General features: G+C 35.9%; 1 protein-coding gene across 1 annotated transcript in view; it reads right to left on the bottom strand.

Annotated features, from left to right (window-relative positions):
- Positions 1–21,742, bottom strand: part of LOC134653941 (uncharacterized) — a 52,314-nt gene that overhangs the window by 17,092 nt on the left and 13,480 nt on the right. Inside the window, exons 2-3 of the mRNA XM_063509310.1 lie at positions 18,827–19,004; positions 12,538–12,583 (exon numbers count right to left, since the gene is read on the bottom strand). Coding sequence (XP_063365380.1) covers positions 12,538–12,583; positions 18,827–18,883 — 103 coding nt within the window. The 5' untranslated portion in view covers positions 18,884–19,004. The remainder of the gene's footprint in view (positions 1–12,537; positions 12,584–18,826; positions 19,005–21,742) is intronic.

Below are 21,742 nucleotides of genomic sequence, written 5' to 3'. Positions count from 1 at the left end.
ACACACCATTGCATTTCACAAGTAATATTTCACATTTCAAAGTTATAACATACTTATATCGTGTTTTATCCAAGTCCAACTAATCTAAAAATTCCTCCTCAAAAGATGCTGTAGCTGTGATAAGTAGTTATAAATTATAACCATAATTATGTTATTATTAACCATAATCACTACTGCTAAACTTCTGCTCCTGACAATCTTTACATCGTTTTACATAATCCAGTTTTCCCAACAATACTCGTACCTCTTCTGGATACCGTTAATAATTCTAGTTCTACCAGCATATCCACTAGTTAGTAACAGTCATAATCCTTTAAATCATTTCCCGATCGGTAAGTCCGTTTATAAGTAAAAACTAAATAGTTCCTACATAACCTAGGTAATTCATCATGTCCCGCGCGAAAGACATTAATTAGTTAACATTGTAACATACTTTTTACTTGAGCTCATTTCAATATATAACAACTCTACTATATTTAAACTTTTCCACAAAGAGCCATAAGTAATCCTAATGTCTACTTTGGGATCTTCCCATACCATAATCAAGTCTCGTAACGATACGTCTAAGCGTGCCTTCGTTCATGGAGAATATTGATTCATATAACTTGTAGAGTTCACACAACAACATTATCAGTATCATTTTTTTTTAAACTTCTGCACAGTATACCCAAGTCTCGTAACGATACGTCTTAAGCGTGCCTTCGTTAATAGAGAATCTTGGTTCATGCAAATTGCAGAGTTCACATAATCAATATCATCAGCATCATTTTTACCGGTTCGCTTCGGATCTCCCATCAATCTCGTCAGTGTCCTAAATTATTTACTTCAGCAAACTATTAATCCCGTATATTCCTGTTTCCTTTCCATGATATCTACTACTCTAGGCTGGTCAAGCTCCAAAGACGTAGTATCAGAGTGTCATGTCCAGTTTATTTGTTTAAGTATAATCCGTCAGAATCCTCAACCAGTAATCCTAAATCCTTTAACATATATTATTTATTTATTTACAATCCGTACAGAAAACTAAACTTGATAACTTCCTTTCTAAACAAGTTATATCTATGTACGTGATAACTAGTATTATAAGATCAAATAATTACCTAATCTTCGTTAGACACGAAAAAAAACAAATTCATTACATACGTATGTCATCTACCTAAATTACGTGCTGAATAACATTGACATTACACTATCCGTCTGACCTACAGAAACTACATGATTTCTGCCTACTCGCGAAAACACCCGTCCTCGACCTTGCTGACTCGCACTAATCGCACTGCGATTATGGTTTGAGTGTGCAGAAATAAATTCGATACAATCATTTTTAGAATGCAAATAAAGAAGCGTCTTTAAATAAAAATCGGTAATTATCCGACCATACTATTACCCTGAATCTCCAAAAGTAAATGTTTCTACCCTTTTTAAACGCGACTTTTAAAATCCACAGCTGCAACTTCTTTTTTACAATTATTTTTAACTAATAAATACACAAAAACATTATCTCCTGCCAATAACTTATTTCTACTTTTAAACACGCAATGCTTCTAATAATTCCTTAAAGTTAACTAAGTAGAAAAATAATTCACACACATTAAAAATAAAAATAATCACTCAAAATACCCTTAATAATTTTCACCTCGCTCGACGCGACGCGACGCTCCACTCCCAGCACCCGGCAGCAATGCGTACCTCGACGCGTAGCCGACGACATCCCGGACCTCCGACCAATCCAAACCCGCCGAAGCCAATAAACCGATGTTGATACTGGCCGCGGTCACCATAACATTGTCCTTCGTTTATCATTATGATCTTGATCTCATTCTCCGTTTTAGACCACTCATCTTGGTACGTTGATTACCCACATTAACATCAATAAATCCCTGGGTAAGCTCGACGCCGCCGACTCGTCCTCAAAGTCCTCTTCACTGTCGTCGTCCATGATGATTTTATACTCGCAGTATCCTCACGCAGAATTCATGTCCACGGCCGCCATGAAATAGGCAGAGTACCGGGAGGGGAGTAGACACTAAACTCGGGTTAATGTATTATAGTTTATATCCTGTCACTATACAAGTCACCACCAATCCCCCTCGTCATTCCAATGATCAACTATATATATCGTTAACCTACGTGTCTTGAAGAGGAAAACCCTTATCGGATGGAGAGGTGTTTTATCTGTATATTAATTCGCTAAGTATCCACAACGTGGTTTACGTGTACATACGTATACTACGTGACCTACGTGTAGATACGCGCATCTGCCTATCACAGACCTTGCTGATTGGACTAGGAGCCCCCAGTCCTGCCTGCATCGAGCGTATGGGTAGCATATTTCGTATAGAAGCTGGTAGTTAATAACATTAACTTGAAATGCTAGGGTGTAAATGGGCTTACCCCAGGAGTGCTACTCATATGTTATCCCGGAGGCTTAATAGATTGTAGCAGGTTTTTACCGACCCCATTTTTAAACTCATTTTACCAATATATTTCTTTTATATTCATATTATCATATATGCTGCACTTACTTAAAAATATTATTTGAAGTAAAATATAACGCCATTTACATTACACTAATAAATTCTATTGACTTTAGGTACTATTTCTGTAATTTATCAAGTTATTCGTTAACATCATAATAAGCGTGCTTCCAATTTCATGATATATTTTTCCCTAAAGTCCAGGTAATTGTAAATAAAATCAGAGTCCAAAATTTAGCTGATACTCATTAAAGAACTTAGGGTACCGCGGTTCACATCGAGGGGTCCTAACGCTAGACTAGACGATCACGACTAAATCACAAGGCCAAATTTCAGGGGGAAATCTAAAGGGGGTGTTTATATTGTGGTTAGTAAGTAAGTAGGTAGTGGGAGGTTATAATGAGAAGTCGGATTTGTCGGGCAACCGATCCGCAATTTGTACTGGGCGAGAAAAATCGATAAATCCAACAATTACATGAAACTAAAATATAATAATTGTGTTTAAATGTAATTAAACGTATGATATGTAAACGTTCGCAGTGCAATGGTCTTCTTTTGTGATTTCGATGTGCAAGACATTTTACGTTGTATTGCTGTTGTGAGTGACATGTGTCAAATAAAAAAAAAAAAATAAAAAAAAATCTTTATTGCTTTAAACCTTAAACATTACATTGTTTACATTATAAAATGTATTAACAATATAAAAAAAAAAACAGGTTAGGTTTGTAACACATTTAGGTAGTGGGGTTGAGCCTCTGCCTCCCGAACTAGGTCCGAGCCTGTGACTCGGGAGTCAGTGATTCCTCCTCTCAAGGTGTGAGCTCTCAATTTCGTGACAATAGTATCGACAATAGAAATTATTACACAGGTATATAAAGCAAATGACAAAAAAAAAACCAGTAATATACAACAAAAAGTAAAAAGGAAAGAGAGAAAATAAGCCAACTAATACCAGATAAGTGTAAGTATGTCTGTAATTGAGAGTAAGTCAGTGCATGCGCGGGTTCGTGTGTGTATGGTGTGTGTGGTGTGTATGAAGTGTGTATGGGGAGGTGTGAAGTTAGAGAGAGTGTAGGTAAAGAGGTTTGTAATTATAAGTAATATTATATTCTTAAGGTAGAGAGCAATAGTTATGTATGGGTTATTTCAAGCACGACAAGAGATTTTCGGTTTCCTGATATGATAGTGTTTGTAAAAAGGCACTTAGTTTTGTTTTGCAACTATAGGAGTTTAGAGGATAAATATTTAATTGTTTATTAATTTTATTATAAAGGCGGGCACTCATTGATATGTATTGGTGGTTAGCGAATACTGTCCGCTGGGGAACCACCGGACAAGAGGTTTGCTTACTTCGCTTGCTTAATACTTTGGCACAGAGAGGGAGGTGACGTTGTCGCCGAAGAATAGCACGAAGAACGTATAGTTGTCTAACTGTGAGGACACTACACTCAGCGTATAATTGAGCGGTAGGGAATCTAAATGGCTTAGAAGTTGCCACTTTTAGCACAGCTCTCTGTGCACGTTCTATTGTTATCATGGTTGTCTTACCGGCAGCTCCCCAGAGTGGTAAACAATACGTGAGGAGAGTTTGGCACAACGATTTATACACCATCATTAGGATTTTGGTGTCAGCTGAATGACGGAGTTGCTTAAAGACATACATAAGCTTCCTGACTCGAGCTGTCACAGAGTTTATATGGGTGTGCCAATTCAGATTTTGATCAAGGACAACTCCAAGATACTTAATACTAGAGGTCAGAGTAAGAGAAGGACATAGGCAGTTAGTTGAAGGAGACTGACATATGTGGCTTTGTATTCTAAGTGGTTCAGAGGGTAACGATGAATTAGCAATAACGAAAGGCATGACTTTAGTTTTATCTAAATTAAGGGTGAGAAGGTTATTCTTAAGCCACTGCATTACAGTTTTTAGGCCATTTTCTGCATGCATTTTTGTTTCAGCCCAGTCAGAGCCATAGAATAGTAAGGCCGTGTCATCGGCATATGCGAGGATTTTGCAATTTGGAAGTGACAGCTTACACAGTTCGTTCACATATATCTGAAAGAGCGTGGGACCCAGAATGCTGCCCTGGGGGACACCGTAACTAATTGGTTCTTCGTTACTTACGTATGAGCTCAGTTTTAATGACTGCGTCCTGCGTGATAAATAATCGTGGAACATATCCAAGGAGGTACCTCGGACGCCCAGGTGTTCTAATTTGTGCAAAAGGATAGGTACCGAGACTGTGTCGAAGGCCTTCGAGAGATCGAGAAAAATGCCAAGGCACCGGCGCTTTTGGTCTAGGTGATGGGTTAAGAAGGTAGTGAGCTCGGCAACTGCGTCTTCAGTTGACCTTCCTGACCGGAAGCCAAACTGATTATCTGCTATGAGATTGTAGCATTCCAAGAAGTTAACTAGGGCAGTGTTCATGATTCTCTCCAAGATCTTAGACAGAGCAGATAGGACAGAAATCGGTCTATAATTATTAAAGCTAGCGCGATCGCCACTTTTATAGATAGGGTGCACGATGGCTCTTTTAAAATTATTAGGAAAGGTCCCGGTTCGAATCGAGGTGTTACAGATATGGGTAATCGCTGGGATAAGCGACGAAAGCGAGTTTTTCAACATTAATGCCGAAACACCATCCCAACCGGTAGCGCAGTTACTACGCAGTTTTTTAATAATGTTTTCAATGTCCCTTTCGCTGACCTCAAGCATAACTAGGGAGTTGCATTGTGACACTGTAGGTCGAAGCGTAAAAGTTGAAAGGGGAGCACTAGATCTAATATTATTGGCCAATGTTGTGCCAATACTGGCGAAGAACTTATTCATGGAGTTTATTGTTTCCCTTGGTGTGCCTGAGGAATGGATTGCGTCGTTGGAAGATGAGTAGGGGCGTTTTGTATGGGTAATGGTTTTTATGAGGTTCCAGGTTGCTTTTGGATTATTTTTGCACTTACTGAACTCATTCCGTTCATACTCTAGTTTTAGTAGTTTATTGCAAAAATTCCGATATCTGGTGTAGGTGACTTTAAGAGTAAGGTTGTCTGGTGACTTTTTAGCTTTTTGATGTAGATGGTCTCTATTTCTGATGCAGCGTAGCAGACCGGGGGTGATCCATGGCTTAATGTTTCTATTCTTTTTGGGAATTTTGATAATTTTTGTGTGTCTTTTAATGATCGCATCAAGGATAGCAAGAAGTAGGTTAGTCGCGGTATTGGCATCAGTTGCTGCTAAAACAGATGAGAAGTCAGTTACGTCAATCTCCAGGCGAATTGCATTATGATCAATTCGAGTACGTGTGTCATTGGCTTTGGGGCTTAACGCATCTGTTTCTATAGTGAGCATGACGGGAGTGTGGTCAGTTATGAAAGATTCTACAACTATAGTTGTGGCTGGTGTATCAGATCTAAGGAATACATGATCTAAGCAGTTTTCATATCTAGTCGGATATAAATGGGCAGGTAGTAGACCATGTAAGGCCATAAAATTAAGATATTCGGAGGAGCGGCTATCAGTATTGGTGAGTTTTATGTCTATGTTAAGATCGCCAATTACCGTTATTTTTTTGTAAGACGAAAGGGATGATAATACATTGTTTAGGCTATTATAAAAGTTATCTAGGCATCTAATGGATGGAGATCGGTATAAAGCTATTATGGCCGTATTATTGTTAAGTGTGCAGACAAGACAATTCGCGTCCACAAACGCGGGTTCATAGATTTTACACTGTAAATAGTCTTTTGTGTATATGACTACACCATCGTTTTGGTTTGCATTGTTAATAGTATGCACAGAAGAGTATCCATTGATGTGTGGAATCAGTGAATACTTACTTAGCCAACATTCAGAGAAAATGATCACGTCATAGTTTATTTTTAACAATTTTAGCAAAACTTTGAATTCATCAATATTTTTATGAATGCTTCGAATATTCATATGAATTACATTGAGCGGCTTCCGAATCAGTTTAACGTGGTTGACGCAGGAGTCAGGTTTGCAAACATAGGAGCTCGAGATATTAAATTCGTCTATTTCGGTTGCGGTAGTGTCGATATCCGTCATTTTTGTATTTAGTATATAAATGTGTATGTGACTATAAATACAATACAATACAAATACTCTATATTAATGTTTTTTTTTAAATATTATATATTATAAGAATGTATTTTGAGTATATGTGAGAAGTGTTGATGTGTTTGTTTTTATTATTATTAGTGGCTTATAACAACAATGAGTTTAGCAAGAAGTGTGAATAAAACAATTAACTAAAAGTATATATTACCTACAAAGCGGTGCCAGCAAGCAAATGACAACTTATTTTTTTTTTTTTATTGCAAGAGTAATACAGTAGTAGGTATAACACAACAACTCAGTTATATAAAAAAAAGGAAAATTAAAAACAGAGATACAAACAAAAGAAAAAAATAAAAGAAAAATAAAAAGAAATACTTAGAGCCTATTAGGTACAAATGGGAAGTAGGTAGGGAAAAAAAAAAAGATATTAATCTATTTTTTTTATACACAACAAAAAAGGCAGAATTTCCTGGAAGAGTATTACGTAATTAAACTAAAAGTTTTTGCGTGAAAATAAGTGGTGGTGTCTTTACCGGAACTACTCAGAATGCAAGTTGTTTAAACATTGTTCAGAGTTAATTTGAATGTATTTAGATTCTTTGTTTTTACGTAGGAAGATGTTGCCGTTGCTGGTCCAGCAGAACTCGTACTCGTGCGTCTTTTTAAAATGTCGGGCCTTCAGATACAATCTTCGTTTGCTTGGTGGGAGGTAGTCACTAACGTAAATGGGCGCAGGCTCACAATTGGTGTCCAATAGTTTAGCATTGAGTTTGTCATCAGCTGGTTTATCATTGTTGTACGCGCGGACTGCCCTAAGCAGGCTTTCCTTGGTTTGCACCGAGTTAAAGTCCGCAATGATGGTTTTGTTGCTGCCAGGTTTTGCAGGGAGACGGTACACGTCCCGAATTTGTGCAGGCTGGATAGCAAAATCTAGTGCTGAGCCAATCTTGGTTACCACTTGTGCGAGTTCGGTTGTGGATTCATTTATTTTGTTGGGCACGTTTCTTATTTCCACCATGGACGTGCGCGAGCTCAATTGGACGTCTTTTAGCTCGTTTTCCAAGCAGGCAATGCGAGTTTGGAAACATTCTCGTTCTTTTTGAATTTCGATCATCGTTTTTTTGGTATTACCTAATTCCACTTCCATTTCATCGAACCTGGAATTCATGAAATCCATTGAATTTTTCATTGCCTCGATTTCTGTCTTTATTGGTTTCAATTGATCCGCAATAGTTTTCCGCAACGTGCAACTAATTTCCGTTACCGCGTTCTTCAGTTCTTGCTGTAATAGGTCTTGAACAATGGTACGTACATCATCAGCTGTGACGGCCGCGGCGGGTGCGGGAGGGGAATTCAGGGCCTGTCTCTTGTTACCTCTGACAACGGTGACGTTTCGAACAGGTGTCGAATCGTGTCTGGCGGCTTTGGGTACGTTAGATATGCATGCCGGGCATATCCAGTCATTTATGGTTGCAGACTCCGGCTCAAAGCCCGGGGTCCACACGCAAGTTATGTGATATGACAACTGACATTTGACACAGTCAACGGACCGTGTATCTTCTACGCCCTCATTGTCACAGCATCCCCAAGATTCGGGTCCGTCAGAAATCATAATTATAGTTCAGTAGCGGTTCGTTATGCGATGTAAATATACGAATATCGTTTAACAGGCTGACACTCGATAACCGTCCAACACAATAGTTGTCCACAAGAAGGGCGTAAGCGCCAGGAAATTGCGTGGACTTACGACGTTGTTCTACACAGTTTTATTTTGTTTCACACACAACATTATCTCGTTGATTACTTGTTAAAACTTCACTTTCTATTGTTCACACCATAACAGTCTAATAGTGGCGATATAAAACTACACTTCAGCACAAATATGGTCTTAAATAGTTGTTTTAAACGCATGATATTAATTATATTTGAGGAGCTCACTTTACGAACATGTTTATTCCGCGCTAGCGTAGGGTAGGAAGCAAATAATGCAAATAAGAATAATCCGACTATACATAGTTTTAAATATATGTTTAGATAAAGTAGTTTATGTAACTGTACATAATTAGGCATTAAAACACTCGTGTGATCCTATTAAGAAACACACTAACGTTCGTTTCTTAAACCCACACTCGTATTTTAATGCTACTCATTATGTAGTAGTTTTTTTGCGACAGTTTGAAATAAGTACATGGCGCTCTGTCCCTATGTTTCATGTTACTCTCAATCCCACGTCCTTGGGCAGTTTGGCACCTACGTACCTACAAGACAAAAAATAAACGCCTGTAAAGGCCTATCTTCTATGCACACTGAATACGTGTAAGTCGGTAAACGTGCGCATGCTAAGAGACGGCAGACCGCTTGCGTGTCGTGTGCGTGCGTGCAGCGTGCATGGCTCCAACATTTTAGTGTACGCGCACGCGCACGCAGCTGGTTCAACCTCTTGAAAGATAACACTGACAAGCAATAAAATACATCGCAGTATTTCCTTGAAAACAAACGAAGACATTATTTATTGCTATTATCAGTTCATAATCAGTACCTCAAAGTCGTGACAAAAATTATTTGACACAATCGAACGTTATCTTGTAGTAAAAATGTTTTTTTTTTTTTTACATTATCATCGTATGATAGACACGAGACAGTATGAAATCTGCTTGAGATACTGCGCCCATCATACAGCATGTGTTTATTTATAGCGATAGCGGTTCGCCAAAAAACGCTGCAAATGGTGTTAAATATATGAAAATAGGTACGATTGATCTTTAGGACATTTGAAACAATTTGACCCGAAGCACCAACAAATAAAAAAAGCGGCCAAATTGTGTGAAAATCTTAATGCGGTTCACAGAATACATCTACTTACCAAGTTTCAACAGTATAGTTCTTATAGTTTCGGAGAAAAGTGGCTGTGACATACGGACGGACAGACAGACGGACAGACAGACAGACAGACAGACATGACGAATCTATAAGGGTTCCGTTTTTTTCCATTTGGTTACGGAACCCTAAAAACCTTTACACCTACCTACCTACGTTCCAAAAATATATTTACACGACCTTATTAACAGTATGTATTTTATATATTTTTCTAACACAGGCTTGTGAAGGTGTTTTTAACTGGATTGAGCTCAGAACATTTTGAACAAAGAAGAATAACATAGGTACCTACGACTACGAGTAAGTGTATAAGGACACGCTAACATAACACACACACACACACACGCGCGCGATAACGATAACGCTGACATTAGTGGCTGTTGTCGAAACAGGCGTCGTCAGCGTGTAAACAAAGCGATGACAGATAAACTAGTAATCCAATGTTTTATGATGGTCATTAATCATTAATCTTGACAACCATCAACGAGGCTTCTGCTAAAAAGATATCGATGCAAAGTCAATTAAATACAGTGTTATTGATAAATACATAATACCTACGTCCGAGTTGCAATAGTAGTTTATGTGACTGCTACATAATGAGAGGCATTAAAATACGAGTGTGGGTTTAAGAAACGAACGTAAGTGAGTTTCTTAAAAGGATCACACGAGTATTTTAATGCCTAATTATGTACAGTTACATACACTTCTTTATCTAAACACATACTTAAAACTAACTAAAAGATAAACTGTACGTCAAATGGCGGTGAATGAAAACTTTTTTCACACATGTCACACATCCGTAGTTTTTTTTAATTCCTAGACAAAACAATGAAGTCCCTATTCTCATGTCACTCGAGATCAAATATCGTGCGGTTTATATTAAAAAAGCGGCCAAGTGCGAGTCGGACTCGCCCATGAAGGGTTCCGTATTTAGGCGATTTATGACGTATAAAAAAAAACTACTTACTAGATCTCGTTCAAACCAATTTTCGGTGGAAGTTTACATGGTAATGTACATCATATATTTTTTTTAGTTTTATCATTCTGTTATTTTAGAAGTTACGGGGGGGGGACACACATTTTACCACTTTAGAAGTGTCTCTCGCGCAAACTATTCAGTTTAGAAAAAATGATATTAGAAACCTCAATATCATTTTTGAAGACCTATCCATAGATACCCAACACGTATGGGTTTGATGAAAAAAAAAATTTTGAGTTTCAGTTTGAAGTATGGGGAACCCCAAAAATTTATTGTTTTTTTTTCTATTTTTGTGTGAAAATCTTAATGCGGTTCACAGAATACATCTACTTACCAAGTTTCAACAGTATAGTTCTTATAGTTTCGGAGAAAAGTGGCTGTGACATACGGACGGACAGACAGACGGACAGACATACAGACATGACGAATCTATAAGGGTTCCGTTTTTTGCCATTTGGCTACGGAACCCTAAAAAAACATACTAAATTGACGTTTCGTATCGATAACTGTTTTAATATCTATGGATACTAGAATAGAGACCCACTTGAGTTTTGACTGCTGTTCCAAATTTAAACTCATAACCTTACAAAAATCTATAACGTTACCTATGTACTCGTACATTAAAGTACAAATTTTTAACCGACGAAAAAAACGGAGGAGGTTCTCAAGTCGACGCGTATATTTTTTTATGTACCTATGACCACGCATAACTTTTTACAGAGTAGGTAGTTCGATTTTGATAATTATTTTTTTATTGGAAAGGGTATACCCCGAAGTTGGTCCCATATAAATATGAAAAAAAAAACATCCAACCTTAAGGGTAGGAAAATAGGGGATGATTGATTTTTCACTCACCGATTGAAACTAAAAATGGGCCGACGAAAAAAACGGAGGAGGTTCTCAAGTCGACGCGTATATATATATTTATGTATGACCACGCATAACTTTTTACAGAGTAGTTCGATTTTGATAATTATTTTTTTATTGGAAAGGGTATACCCCGAAGTTGGTCCCATATAAATTTGGAAAAAAAAACCAACCTTAAGGGTAGGAAAATAGGGGATGATTGATTTTTCACTCACCGATTGAAACTAAAAATGGAATAATAAAAACTTTTTACAAAAAAATAAAACCGACTTCAAAAAGGATGAAATAAAATATTATCCTTTTTGAAGTCTACCAACTGATATGTTTGAAGTCGGTGCCAAGCCAAGTAGTATCAATACCAGTCAAAAATAATCAGCTTTATGGCTATAGATCCCATTTTTGACTCGTATTGTTACTACTTGGCTTGGCACCAACTTCAAACATATCAGTTGGTAGACTTCAAAAAGGATAATATTTTATTTCATCCTTTTTGAAGTCGGTTTTATTTTTTTGTAAAAAGTTTTTTTGAAGTCGGTTTTACCTACTACCACAGATAAGAAAGTTCTCATAGTAAAATTGGTTGTAATAAAGCTTGTCATTTCCTACGGTTTCTTAACGCATTATAGAACACTAATGACATGTGTGTAGATAAAACAATTTAGCTATTTTGAATCTACTCGTAAATAACTAAATGTTTTTCAGCGTGCACAATGGTGTGAGTCTAGATAAAGGTTAAATATACAGAATATACATATTAAGAATGTAGGTGCATAACTTAACTCTAAGATGATAACACCAAGGGAAATAACATTCGTGACCGATGTTTGACTCGCACGCTCCTAACACTACTCTAACGTTCCCGATAAGTAAGCAGATTAACAAACGGATTGCGAATAGTGATCATAATTCCTTCCTGATATGTTTGGCGTGTACGAGTATTTAAACCAGAAATATAGTACATATTATTTTTGCAAAGTCACGGGGACACTTACGAACGCCGCGGTAAGCATATGATTTAGCCGTCTGAACTATGTACATAGTAGTGTTTCTACTAAATGACCCAAATAAACACTTTTAGTAAAATAATTTGCTTAAATCTTCTTTAATATTTGTCATATTAAAATGGTTCTATGTTCAACCGACTTATCTTCCAATTGGGTGTCTGTATGTACCTGCTGTAGGTTCGTGTACATTAAAGTAGTAGTAGTGTGTTCAGTGTTGTATATATATATATATATGCTGTGTGCAGTGTGCACTCTCACCTGCTACGGGCGACAGCTTCCGCATCACGCACCAGCGGGACTTCCACTGCAACAACATATGCCCGCAGTTAACATGAGACACAGATATACGTGTTCAATAGATTAAAACGGGTCACTCACGTATTTCAAGTCGAAAGATGCTCGTTGTATTCAACATGATACCTACGCGTAGGTGGACCGACAAAGACAATCAAAACGGGCCCATATTGGGTCGCATAATTATAGGATTAAACGAACTTACCTGAAGTGAAGTTCAATCCTGATTATATGAAGTATTTATTTCTGGATAATTAACAATGTAGTACATCTCGCTCGCTTGCCAATGTACGCGAATTTAGAGCCGCCATAAAAGAAAAAATCACCAACTGTCACGATGACACTTCATATAGTTTAGAGTATTCATACACTAATTGGGAAGTAACCATGGATCCATGGTTACTCGAGGAGGGTGGGGATATCCCTTATCCAGAAATAAATACTTCATATAATCAGGATTGAACTTCACTTCAGGTAAGTTCGTTTAATCCTATAATTATATTCGTATTTATTTCTGGATAATTAACAATGTAGATGTTTAGAGAAGAGAATTAAATAATTTGTAAAAACCAAATATCTCAAAAATCTACCCAAAAACAAGCACTTGTCTTTTTGGTAAGAATATACATATATATCTATATATCTATAATGGATACCTATCTCTATATATCATCAAAGGTAAACTAAACATAAGTTGCTATGAGACATCTTAAAGTAGATCAATGTTAAAATAAAAATTCTCCTTCCTATGACATGGGAATTATCAAGAATAAAATTAGAGTCTGCTATTTTAATAGGTAAATACTTTGAGAATCAAAGATTTACTGTATACAAAATTTTGAACATGTAAATATATCTAATAAATAAGTATCTAACAAAAGTAGCAGACTAGTTATCTGAAGCATCCCTCCATTATATTAAAACATTAAATTCACTGGTGAGACCTGCCCTTATGATCTTTACCTTATCCAATGTGAGACATGATAATTGTCATATGTAAAGAAAATATAGAAATATTATTACCCCCTCTTTTAGTACTAAATAGCATCTAAGTAATGTATGATATATAAATATAAAGCCTCCATAAAAGAAAGAAGACATGTGAATGGCTACTAAAATACCTTGTACTTTCTTGTTACTTGTCTAAGATACGTAAGACAAGGTTTTAAGACATTATGATGCCATATTTTTCTCTTATATTGTATTCGTTTATTCCAATAAATACATAATTTCATTTTATTAAAATTGTGTCAATAGTCATAGGTTCTGGGCATCACCCAGTAAGTAAAATCTTGACACTATTAATTTTTCTTAGCTAAGGTCTTCAAAGAGTTTTGCTATTCTAAGTAAACATAAAAATAAATGTACTAGCTATTTGTTGAAACATGAAGTAACTAACCCTGTAATCTTAGTTTCAAATTCTCAAGTTGATTTATTATTCGTGTCATGCACCCTTAAATATACTCGCATTGCTTCTCATGCATGCAATTAAGCGTAATTGATTGCATGTCCATATTCTAATCTGAATAAACTCTTCTTTCCCCGTTTGGAGAATCTTGAGACATGTTTGGAGCTGTTTAAACTAAATATAGTAAATTTGTTACTACATGGTGACTTAACACCAGATAGTTTACGTTAGAAGGGATTAAGTACCCTTATTTAAAATATTGTTAAGTACTTAACTAAGCTAAGTAAGTATTCACTTGCTTACTTGCTAATTATGCTAAACGGGGTATTACCAATTATATAGCCTACACTTAAAATACGATAAATTGCTTTCCTAGCTACAACAAGTTTCACTTTGTATTATATTTTAATAATTTATTTCCTCATCATCATCATCCTATCAGCCAGAGGACGTCCACTGCTGGACATGGGCATAGGGAATATTTTATTTAAGTACTTATTATAAATATCTAGAGGTACTTATATAAAAAGATGATCCTGTTGGGTAACATTCTTTCAATTATTTGTTCTAGTATTTCTCACCACTACAGAATCTAACAAAATAAGCAGTTTAAACCAAAACAACATGTAATTAGGTAAAATAATGTAAAACATTTATTTAGGGACTGTGTGAATTATAAAACCACACATATGTATGTGGATCGGTCTGTGACGTTTCGTGTATTATCCCATAATAAAAACCGCAAATCACTTGTAAGTGACATATGTTCGTACTTCGTATGTTGTACATATGCATACACCTCGAGAATTCTAAATAGGTACTAAGAAAAACAGAAAATGACTATTTATATAACATAGTCATGAGTTATTATGGATCGACAGTTTGTCTATAATGCTCTGTTAAGTGCCCAAAAATATCTTCATAGATCAGCTTGAACAGTCGTAAGACTGCTGAGAGGTGTAACTATCTATCCACTTTCTGTTGGATCTTTCTGATCATATTCGTACAGAGAGTATAAAGAAAAGCATATAAATGCAACAAAATGATCTGTTGTACATTTTATTATACTTTTGAAATTGTTTCAATTCACTACTGATTATTTATACATTTATAATTGATTAATTAGATCATTAGAGATAAAAGAAAAATATCTATTGCTCATTATGGCATAAAATGGGCATAAAGCATAATTTTACTTTCGGAATCCAATCCTTCTTTCATTTCAGCTCTACTATTGATAATTATCTCTGATGGACCTGACCCATTATCATTAGCCCCCCAACCGTTCAAAGTAAATTTACAGTACCAAGAGGTATCAAACATTCTAACATAAATATAAATAAATACGTAAGTAATTATATTATCTTCATTTTATGTTTTGGGCTTAATTTGGCTAAGCCCGTTACTGTTTTAAAAAGTCAAGGATTCTGCTATAGAGATTTGTTACTACACTACTGTTCAAAAGTTGGGAAATGTAATATAGCTATTACATACTTACCTATAAACCTAACTAATTATCTACCTACCTACCTACTTATATTATATTACATACCAACCTAACCATTTCTCTTTCTTATCACAAATGTATTCAAGTCTGCCATTTAATGGGCATGAACTTGTGCTAAACTGACCCCTATCATTTTGTAAAAGGGTTCCAAAAAATAAGTAAATGTTACCACTGGCTTATAAAGGTCTGAAAGTTTGATAAATAAATGAGTTTGAAGCGTTGGGCTATAATTTAATTGATATTAAATATCCATCCAATGGCTGACTGATTAAGATTTCATATGTAGGTATAGTTTCGGTATTGTATCCTTGTTCACCTACAGTCTTGTATTTTATACAACATACTTCTCATTATCTTACATTTGAAAGTAATAATAAACTCACTTAATTCAGTATATAATATCTTTATATATCTTTTGAACATTTTCACCGGAGGCAATTGGGCTTCAAGAACTTAAAATTCCCATGCTCAACTGACTGAGCTATCCGGGGACATTTCATAATTTTGTTCACACTATAATTGTGACATTTTGGCTAAACTAAATTAGTAGCCCTTGAAGGGTTATGTTATGATGTTATGATATTAGAATTTTTTAGTAAACTTGTATGGCAATTTACCAAACTGCCTGAAAAGGGAACAAGTTATCCATATTCACACAATATGATATATTATTATGAAACACGCTCAAGCTATAGTAAACTTGTAAGAGTGAAAAAAGTATAAGCCATTAACCCCAGGATATGACCTTCACAATAAGGCAGTGGTTTGGATCTAGTCCTTATAAAGGCTGTTAAATAGCATTCTTTTGTACACTAGTATGTGTGTGCTGTACACTGCCACTGCACTTATTTATTTTATTGTATTAGTGCAGGTTACAGAAGTTTTGATTAGCAAAGAAATAATAAAAATGGTAGGCCATTCTTAAGCCTTAAAAGGGTTCAGCATATATTATAAATGCTTAGCATATACATTAATCCAGAGGCATTATTCCAACAGCATCCAGAATATTGTTATTATTTGTAAACAGTAAGTAGATGCTTAATTAGCATACAATTTGTTTAATGCCGCTAGCGGGCTTGCTAATGACAGAATATCATATATATCAGAATATGCTTGTAAATGATACAGGATCACATCCATGAGTGTGACGAAATTCATGCACTGAATTTCAAGTGCTAATGTCATTATAAGAAATTATTAGGTAATACAAAATAATTCACAAATGTAACGCTGCAAGTGTGATTGGGGCCTTTGGACCCGGCATGGCTCAGAACAGGTTTTAGTTCTTAAGTTTTGTATGTACGTATTTATATTATTGAAATAAAAAACTTTGCCCATTCACAAATTATCATCCCACGGATGAGGTGTTTCTTCACATTTAATCCATTTTATTATTGAATAGTGATACTCGTGCTCGTCCCACGGACGAAGGGCTCCTTGCTATGCAATAAGCATTATATTATAGTCAAAGTGAGTTGAAAAAGATCTGACCTTCGTTCCACGAACAAAGCACAATGTTGCCACGCAACATGTGGATATTTTCAAGCCAACATTTCAAACAATGTCCCACGGACCTAAGTCTATGTTCTCTATAGAACGAAGCACAAAATGTCGCTACGCGATATGTGAATATCTTTAAGTCAACACCTCCAACAATGTCCCACGGACATAGACAAGCTCGTCACACGAGAATGTATAAAAACTTTGTATAGGTACTCTATAATAAAGTGAGGTTAAGTATGTAAATATCTTTAAGCCAACACCTCGAACAATGTCCCACGGACATAGACAAACTCGTCACACGAGAATGTATAAAAACTTTGTATAGGTACTCTATAATAAAGTGAGGTTAAGTACATGACTTGTATCAGAAGTCCAAGTTTCCCCACGGGAGCACTCTTAGCACCTTCTAGCTGCAAGAATTTAGAAAATGAAAACTACTTTTGTTTACTAGCTGACAATTGCTGTCCGTAAAGATGTACAAGGCTGTACAATGTACTTACCACAGTCCGTGGTACTTACGTTGCGATATTTACAAATTTCATTTTCCATGTACACATTGCACTGTATATAGACCTTTTAGGTATAACTGCATGGGAAAAACTAGTAATTACTCGATAAAACTTAATTTTTAATAACTATGCGACAGATGCGTTACGGCGCGCGCAAAATATATGAAGTGTCATCGTGACAGTTGGTGATTTTTTCTTTTATGGCGGCTCTAAATTCGCGTACATTGGCAAGCGAGCGAGATGTACTACATTGTTAATTATCCAGAAATAAATACGAATATAATAATTGATTGTCCTAATGTAACGTTACGCATAAAACTCATTTCGCATAACTGTTATTGTGCTGAAACTATTAACATGTCTGAAAAATTAAAAAACAAACCTAACCTAACCTACCCTATTCTACATAACCTATGCAAAATATTTTCAAAAATACTTTCTGTTTCAGCTGGAGAAAAATTATGCGAAAAGAGTTTTATGCGTAACATTAGGACAATGTATTAGGACAATCAATTATTATGCGACGAGATAGGATCCCAATCAAAACTAATCAAGAGTCATCTTCGACTTAAAATATGGGAGTGACCCATTTTAATAAATTTAACATCATACCGTATTCATATACACCTTAGCTAACTTCCACCAACTAAGTATAGAAGCACTTAATCCTAAGTTAATGAGTAATTGAGTGCTACTTTTAACACTTTGAACAAAACTTATGTGAGACATAGACAAATTAAATATGTTAAAGCGATTTGCTTAAGCATTTTAAATCGAAGATTGCTTGACATGTTTCTTAACCCAAAAATACAACAGATGGTAGTCTATTTGTCAAGGATTGTAATCATAATGCGCACTTAACACTATTTATATCAACTAATATGGTAATCCATTAAGTATAAAGAGTATTTAACCTTTATCGTATTGGTATTTATTGTAAATACAACTAGGCGCACGTGCACAGTAGTCAGATGCTAACATTCAAGCAAGAATATAACCCAACTCTCAATGCTCTGAGGCGGGAGGTCTCTATCACATATCATGAGTTAGTGCGAAAGTTGAGATCTCGAATAGTCAGCTGCAGAGATGTTCCTAGGACCAGCTGATTGTATTTTAAGCGTTATTCGGCAATTCAGATTAGTTAACCTGTTAAGGTGTGATATAGATATGAAATACGTTCGATGCGTTTTATTGTTGCGTGCGTAATGCACTGCGAGACGTGTCAAGATAAGTATTATGAATAAAATGTCAGAATCGATGTTGCTGCCCGGATTTTTTACATTTGTGGCAGTAATGCTGGTATAGACTGAATCTGAACTAACTCACCTTCTTGCCATCGCGGAACTTGACAGTGCCCTCGATGATGGTGCTGTCATCCGCCATCCTGCTCGTTCTTACTGCATGTCTGTCCCTGTCCCAGTCCACAGCACTGCACCCCACTCACTGCACTCACTCACTCACTGTCACCGCATCACTCACTACACGACACTTCGAGTGGCAAGATCTGAAACAAGGAAATTTCACAATTAAAGAAGAATCTCATGCAATAAACGCAAAGAAATTTAAGTACCATCATCCGCACTGTTCAGTTCACTTGCAGTAATACCTACTGTTAGCAAATTTGGTAGAATAATAAATATAACAAGATTGCCACATGAGATAAACGTTTTATTTGGAAACTAGAAATAATAGACTTTGTAATTTACAGTTTTAAATAAATAAGTAAACACCTCGCCCACACAAAATCATAGATAGTATAAAAAGGTATCTGCCACCGAAATCAGCTAAGTATCAGATTCAGGTCTAATTTTTAAGGAGTAATGTGCCACCGAAATCAATCTTATGAACTACTAAAAGGCTACCTACCTGGCTAAGTCTTTCTTGTTCCCTATTGGTACCAGTAAGGAACAGGCTGCGAGCAATAAAAATGTAACAATTTTTTTTATACACAAAGGAAGCTGTTGAATGGTTTAGCGTTCGCTTTAAATTGTAAATGTTGTTGAATTTATAAAAAAGATGGACACTTCCCTTGAGTTGTGGGATAGCGCTGCGTAGGGAACTTGTAAATTCGTACGTAAGTGTGACAGGGAGGTAACAAGTCGAACGTGGTTCGCGGTAGGCCCTCTGAATCGTTGAACGAACTACGAGTATGTCAGGTAACGTAGCATGCGCCTTGGTCCGTGTCCACAAAGGCAATGGTAAAAATGTTCCCCGAAAAAGAAAACTGCGGACGAAGAGAAGGGCCACGCTAAAGTAAATAAATGAAAACAAAATAATAAAATAAAAGATTCGAACACTTACCCGCGACAACAAGCGGTTTTCCCAATTCAAAAGCGATGTTCAATGAACGGTTAAAACTTTCGTTATCGATATAGGTAGGCAAAATTAATTCTATTTTGTGATTAGCTTTGAAAATATGCATAAAATATCTTCTCACGTTGACACGAGGGCATGGCATGAGTAGTGGGGATAACTGACAGAACGGGATAGTCTTATGTATCTTTCACTAGGAATAGCAGAGAAAGCGCTATTATTGTTTGTCTTTGTCACAGTCTCATATTTTTTTATTCCCCACCGTAGTTTATGGTGGGATACAAACAATGCGTAAACGTCAAATTGGTGTGAAACATATGAACAATGCAAAGATTATCAGGAAAAATATTGAAATCAGTGTTTCGTGTGCATGTAGTAGTACTTAACAATTCAACAAATATGGTGAATTGCTCAGTTTTGCGCTGTACAAGTGACTGCCGGCAAAAACAGGACAACGTAACATTTCACAGGTAAATACAGTATTTTATACTTCGGTCACATTATCATGCTTAGTAACAGCATCCTACAATCTATTTCAATTAAAATCTGAGTAGAAAAAGCATTTACAGTAAATAATAACTCGGGTAAAAAAATTAACCTATAAATATTTCCTGATAAATTAAGCGACCAAATTACGTACGCATATTGACAGTAACCCGTCACCCTTTTAATAACGTGTATTCAATTTAGTCGCATTGCTATTATTCGAGGGATACCAGCTTTCGTATTTTTATAACATTTTTATAAATAATTTTGCTGTAGAACTGGACATATTATACGAACAATAAAATTGAACTGTGTTTAAATTAGAATGTAAATTATATTTATTTAAGCATTACGGATTCTTTCTAACGTTATAGGGGGTTTTGCCACGACTCAGAGAATCTAATTGATATGCTGCAGGCACTAATTCTTAATTTTGCAATAAGAGTGACAGATTACAAAATGAATATTTCGTTTATTACCTCCAGATTTCCACAAGATGCAGGCACGCGTGCTAAATGGATTTTAGCAACCGGAAGGAGAAACTGGGCACCGACGCAAAACTGCCGAATATGCTCATAGTATATTACGAAAACCTACCTTTTCTATTTCTTCCTGTGGCACACAGTATGCTAAAAATTATTTCTTTATGCGTACTTGTAATATGTATAATGAATCGCTTAATGATATAGACATTTTTGTTCATAGTTTGTCCGTTTTCAAGAATAAAGTTCGGCATATTTTGTTTACTAGTAATTGAAAAATTGTTTCAAGTAAATATTTTGCATTGTTTTCTTACTTTATTTGCGTGTTGTACTCACAACTATACCCACGGGTAATGTATAATTAAGTAACCTATTTACTTTTCATTGTATTAGTCAACTTAGTAACGTATGAAACTTTAGGCCTATTTTTAGTCATTTTTGTAAAACTTATTTGTAAAAGGCTGTTTGTTTTCTAAAAAAAAAAAAAGAATATTGGACCATTGATATTTTATTTATCGCTGCGTCTTACGTAGGCGAACAACTCGCGAACGTGATTAAAATTACCCCAATATTTGATAATATTGGGGTAATTTTTAACTATATGGTATCCCCGGGTTTGTGACGTCATCTATGTCTATCCCTTACGGGGGCACGCGGTAGGCCACATCTATAGAAATACTACCATCTATGCGTTGACACCAACTTCATTTATTTTCCTTTTTGTCAGTTGTCAAACCAGACGTCGGGAGTTAACTCATAGAAAAAAGGTTTCTGCCAAAGCATAACGCTGCACTACCTAATGTCCACCGATGGTCAATTAAGAGTATTGCTATTCTTTAGTACCTACCTACCTTTCTTTCAATTCATTTTAAGTGTAGTTTATACCGATCATAAATATATTATCTCTGTTATTACTATAAGCCGGACCGGGCCGTAGGATGTAGGTACCTACACTCGCATT

This window comes from Cydia amplana, chromosome 14 (genome assembly GCF_948474715.1).
Source record: "Cydia amplana chromosome 14, ilCydAmpl1.1, whole genome shotgun sequence".
NCBI lineage: Eukaryota > Metazoa > Arthropoda > Insecta > Lepidoptera > Tortricidae > Cydia > Cydia amplana.
Note: the sequence above shows the minus strand (reverse complement) of the source record. Positions and strands in the feature narration are given on the sequence as shown.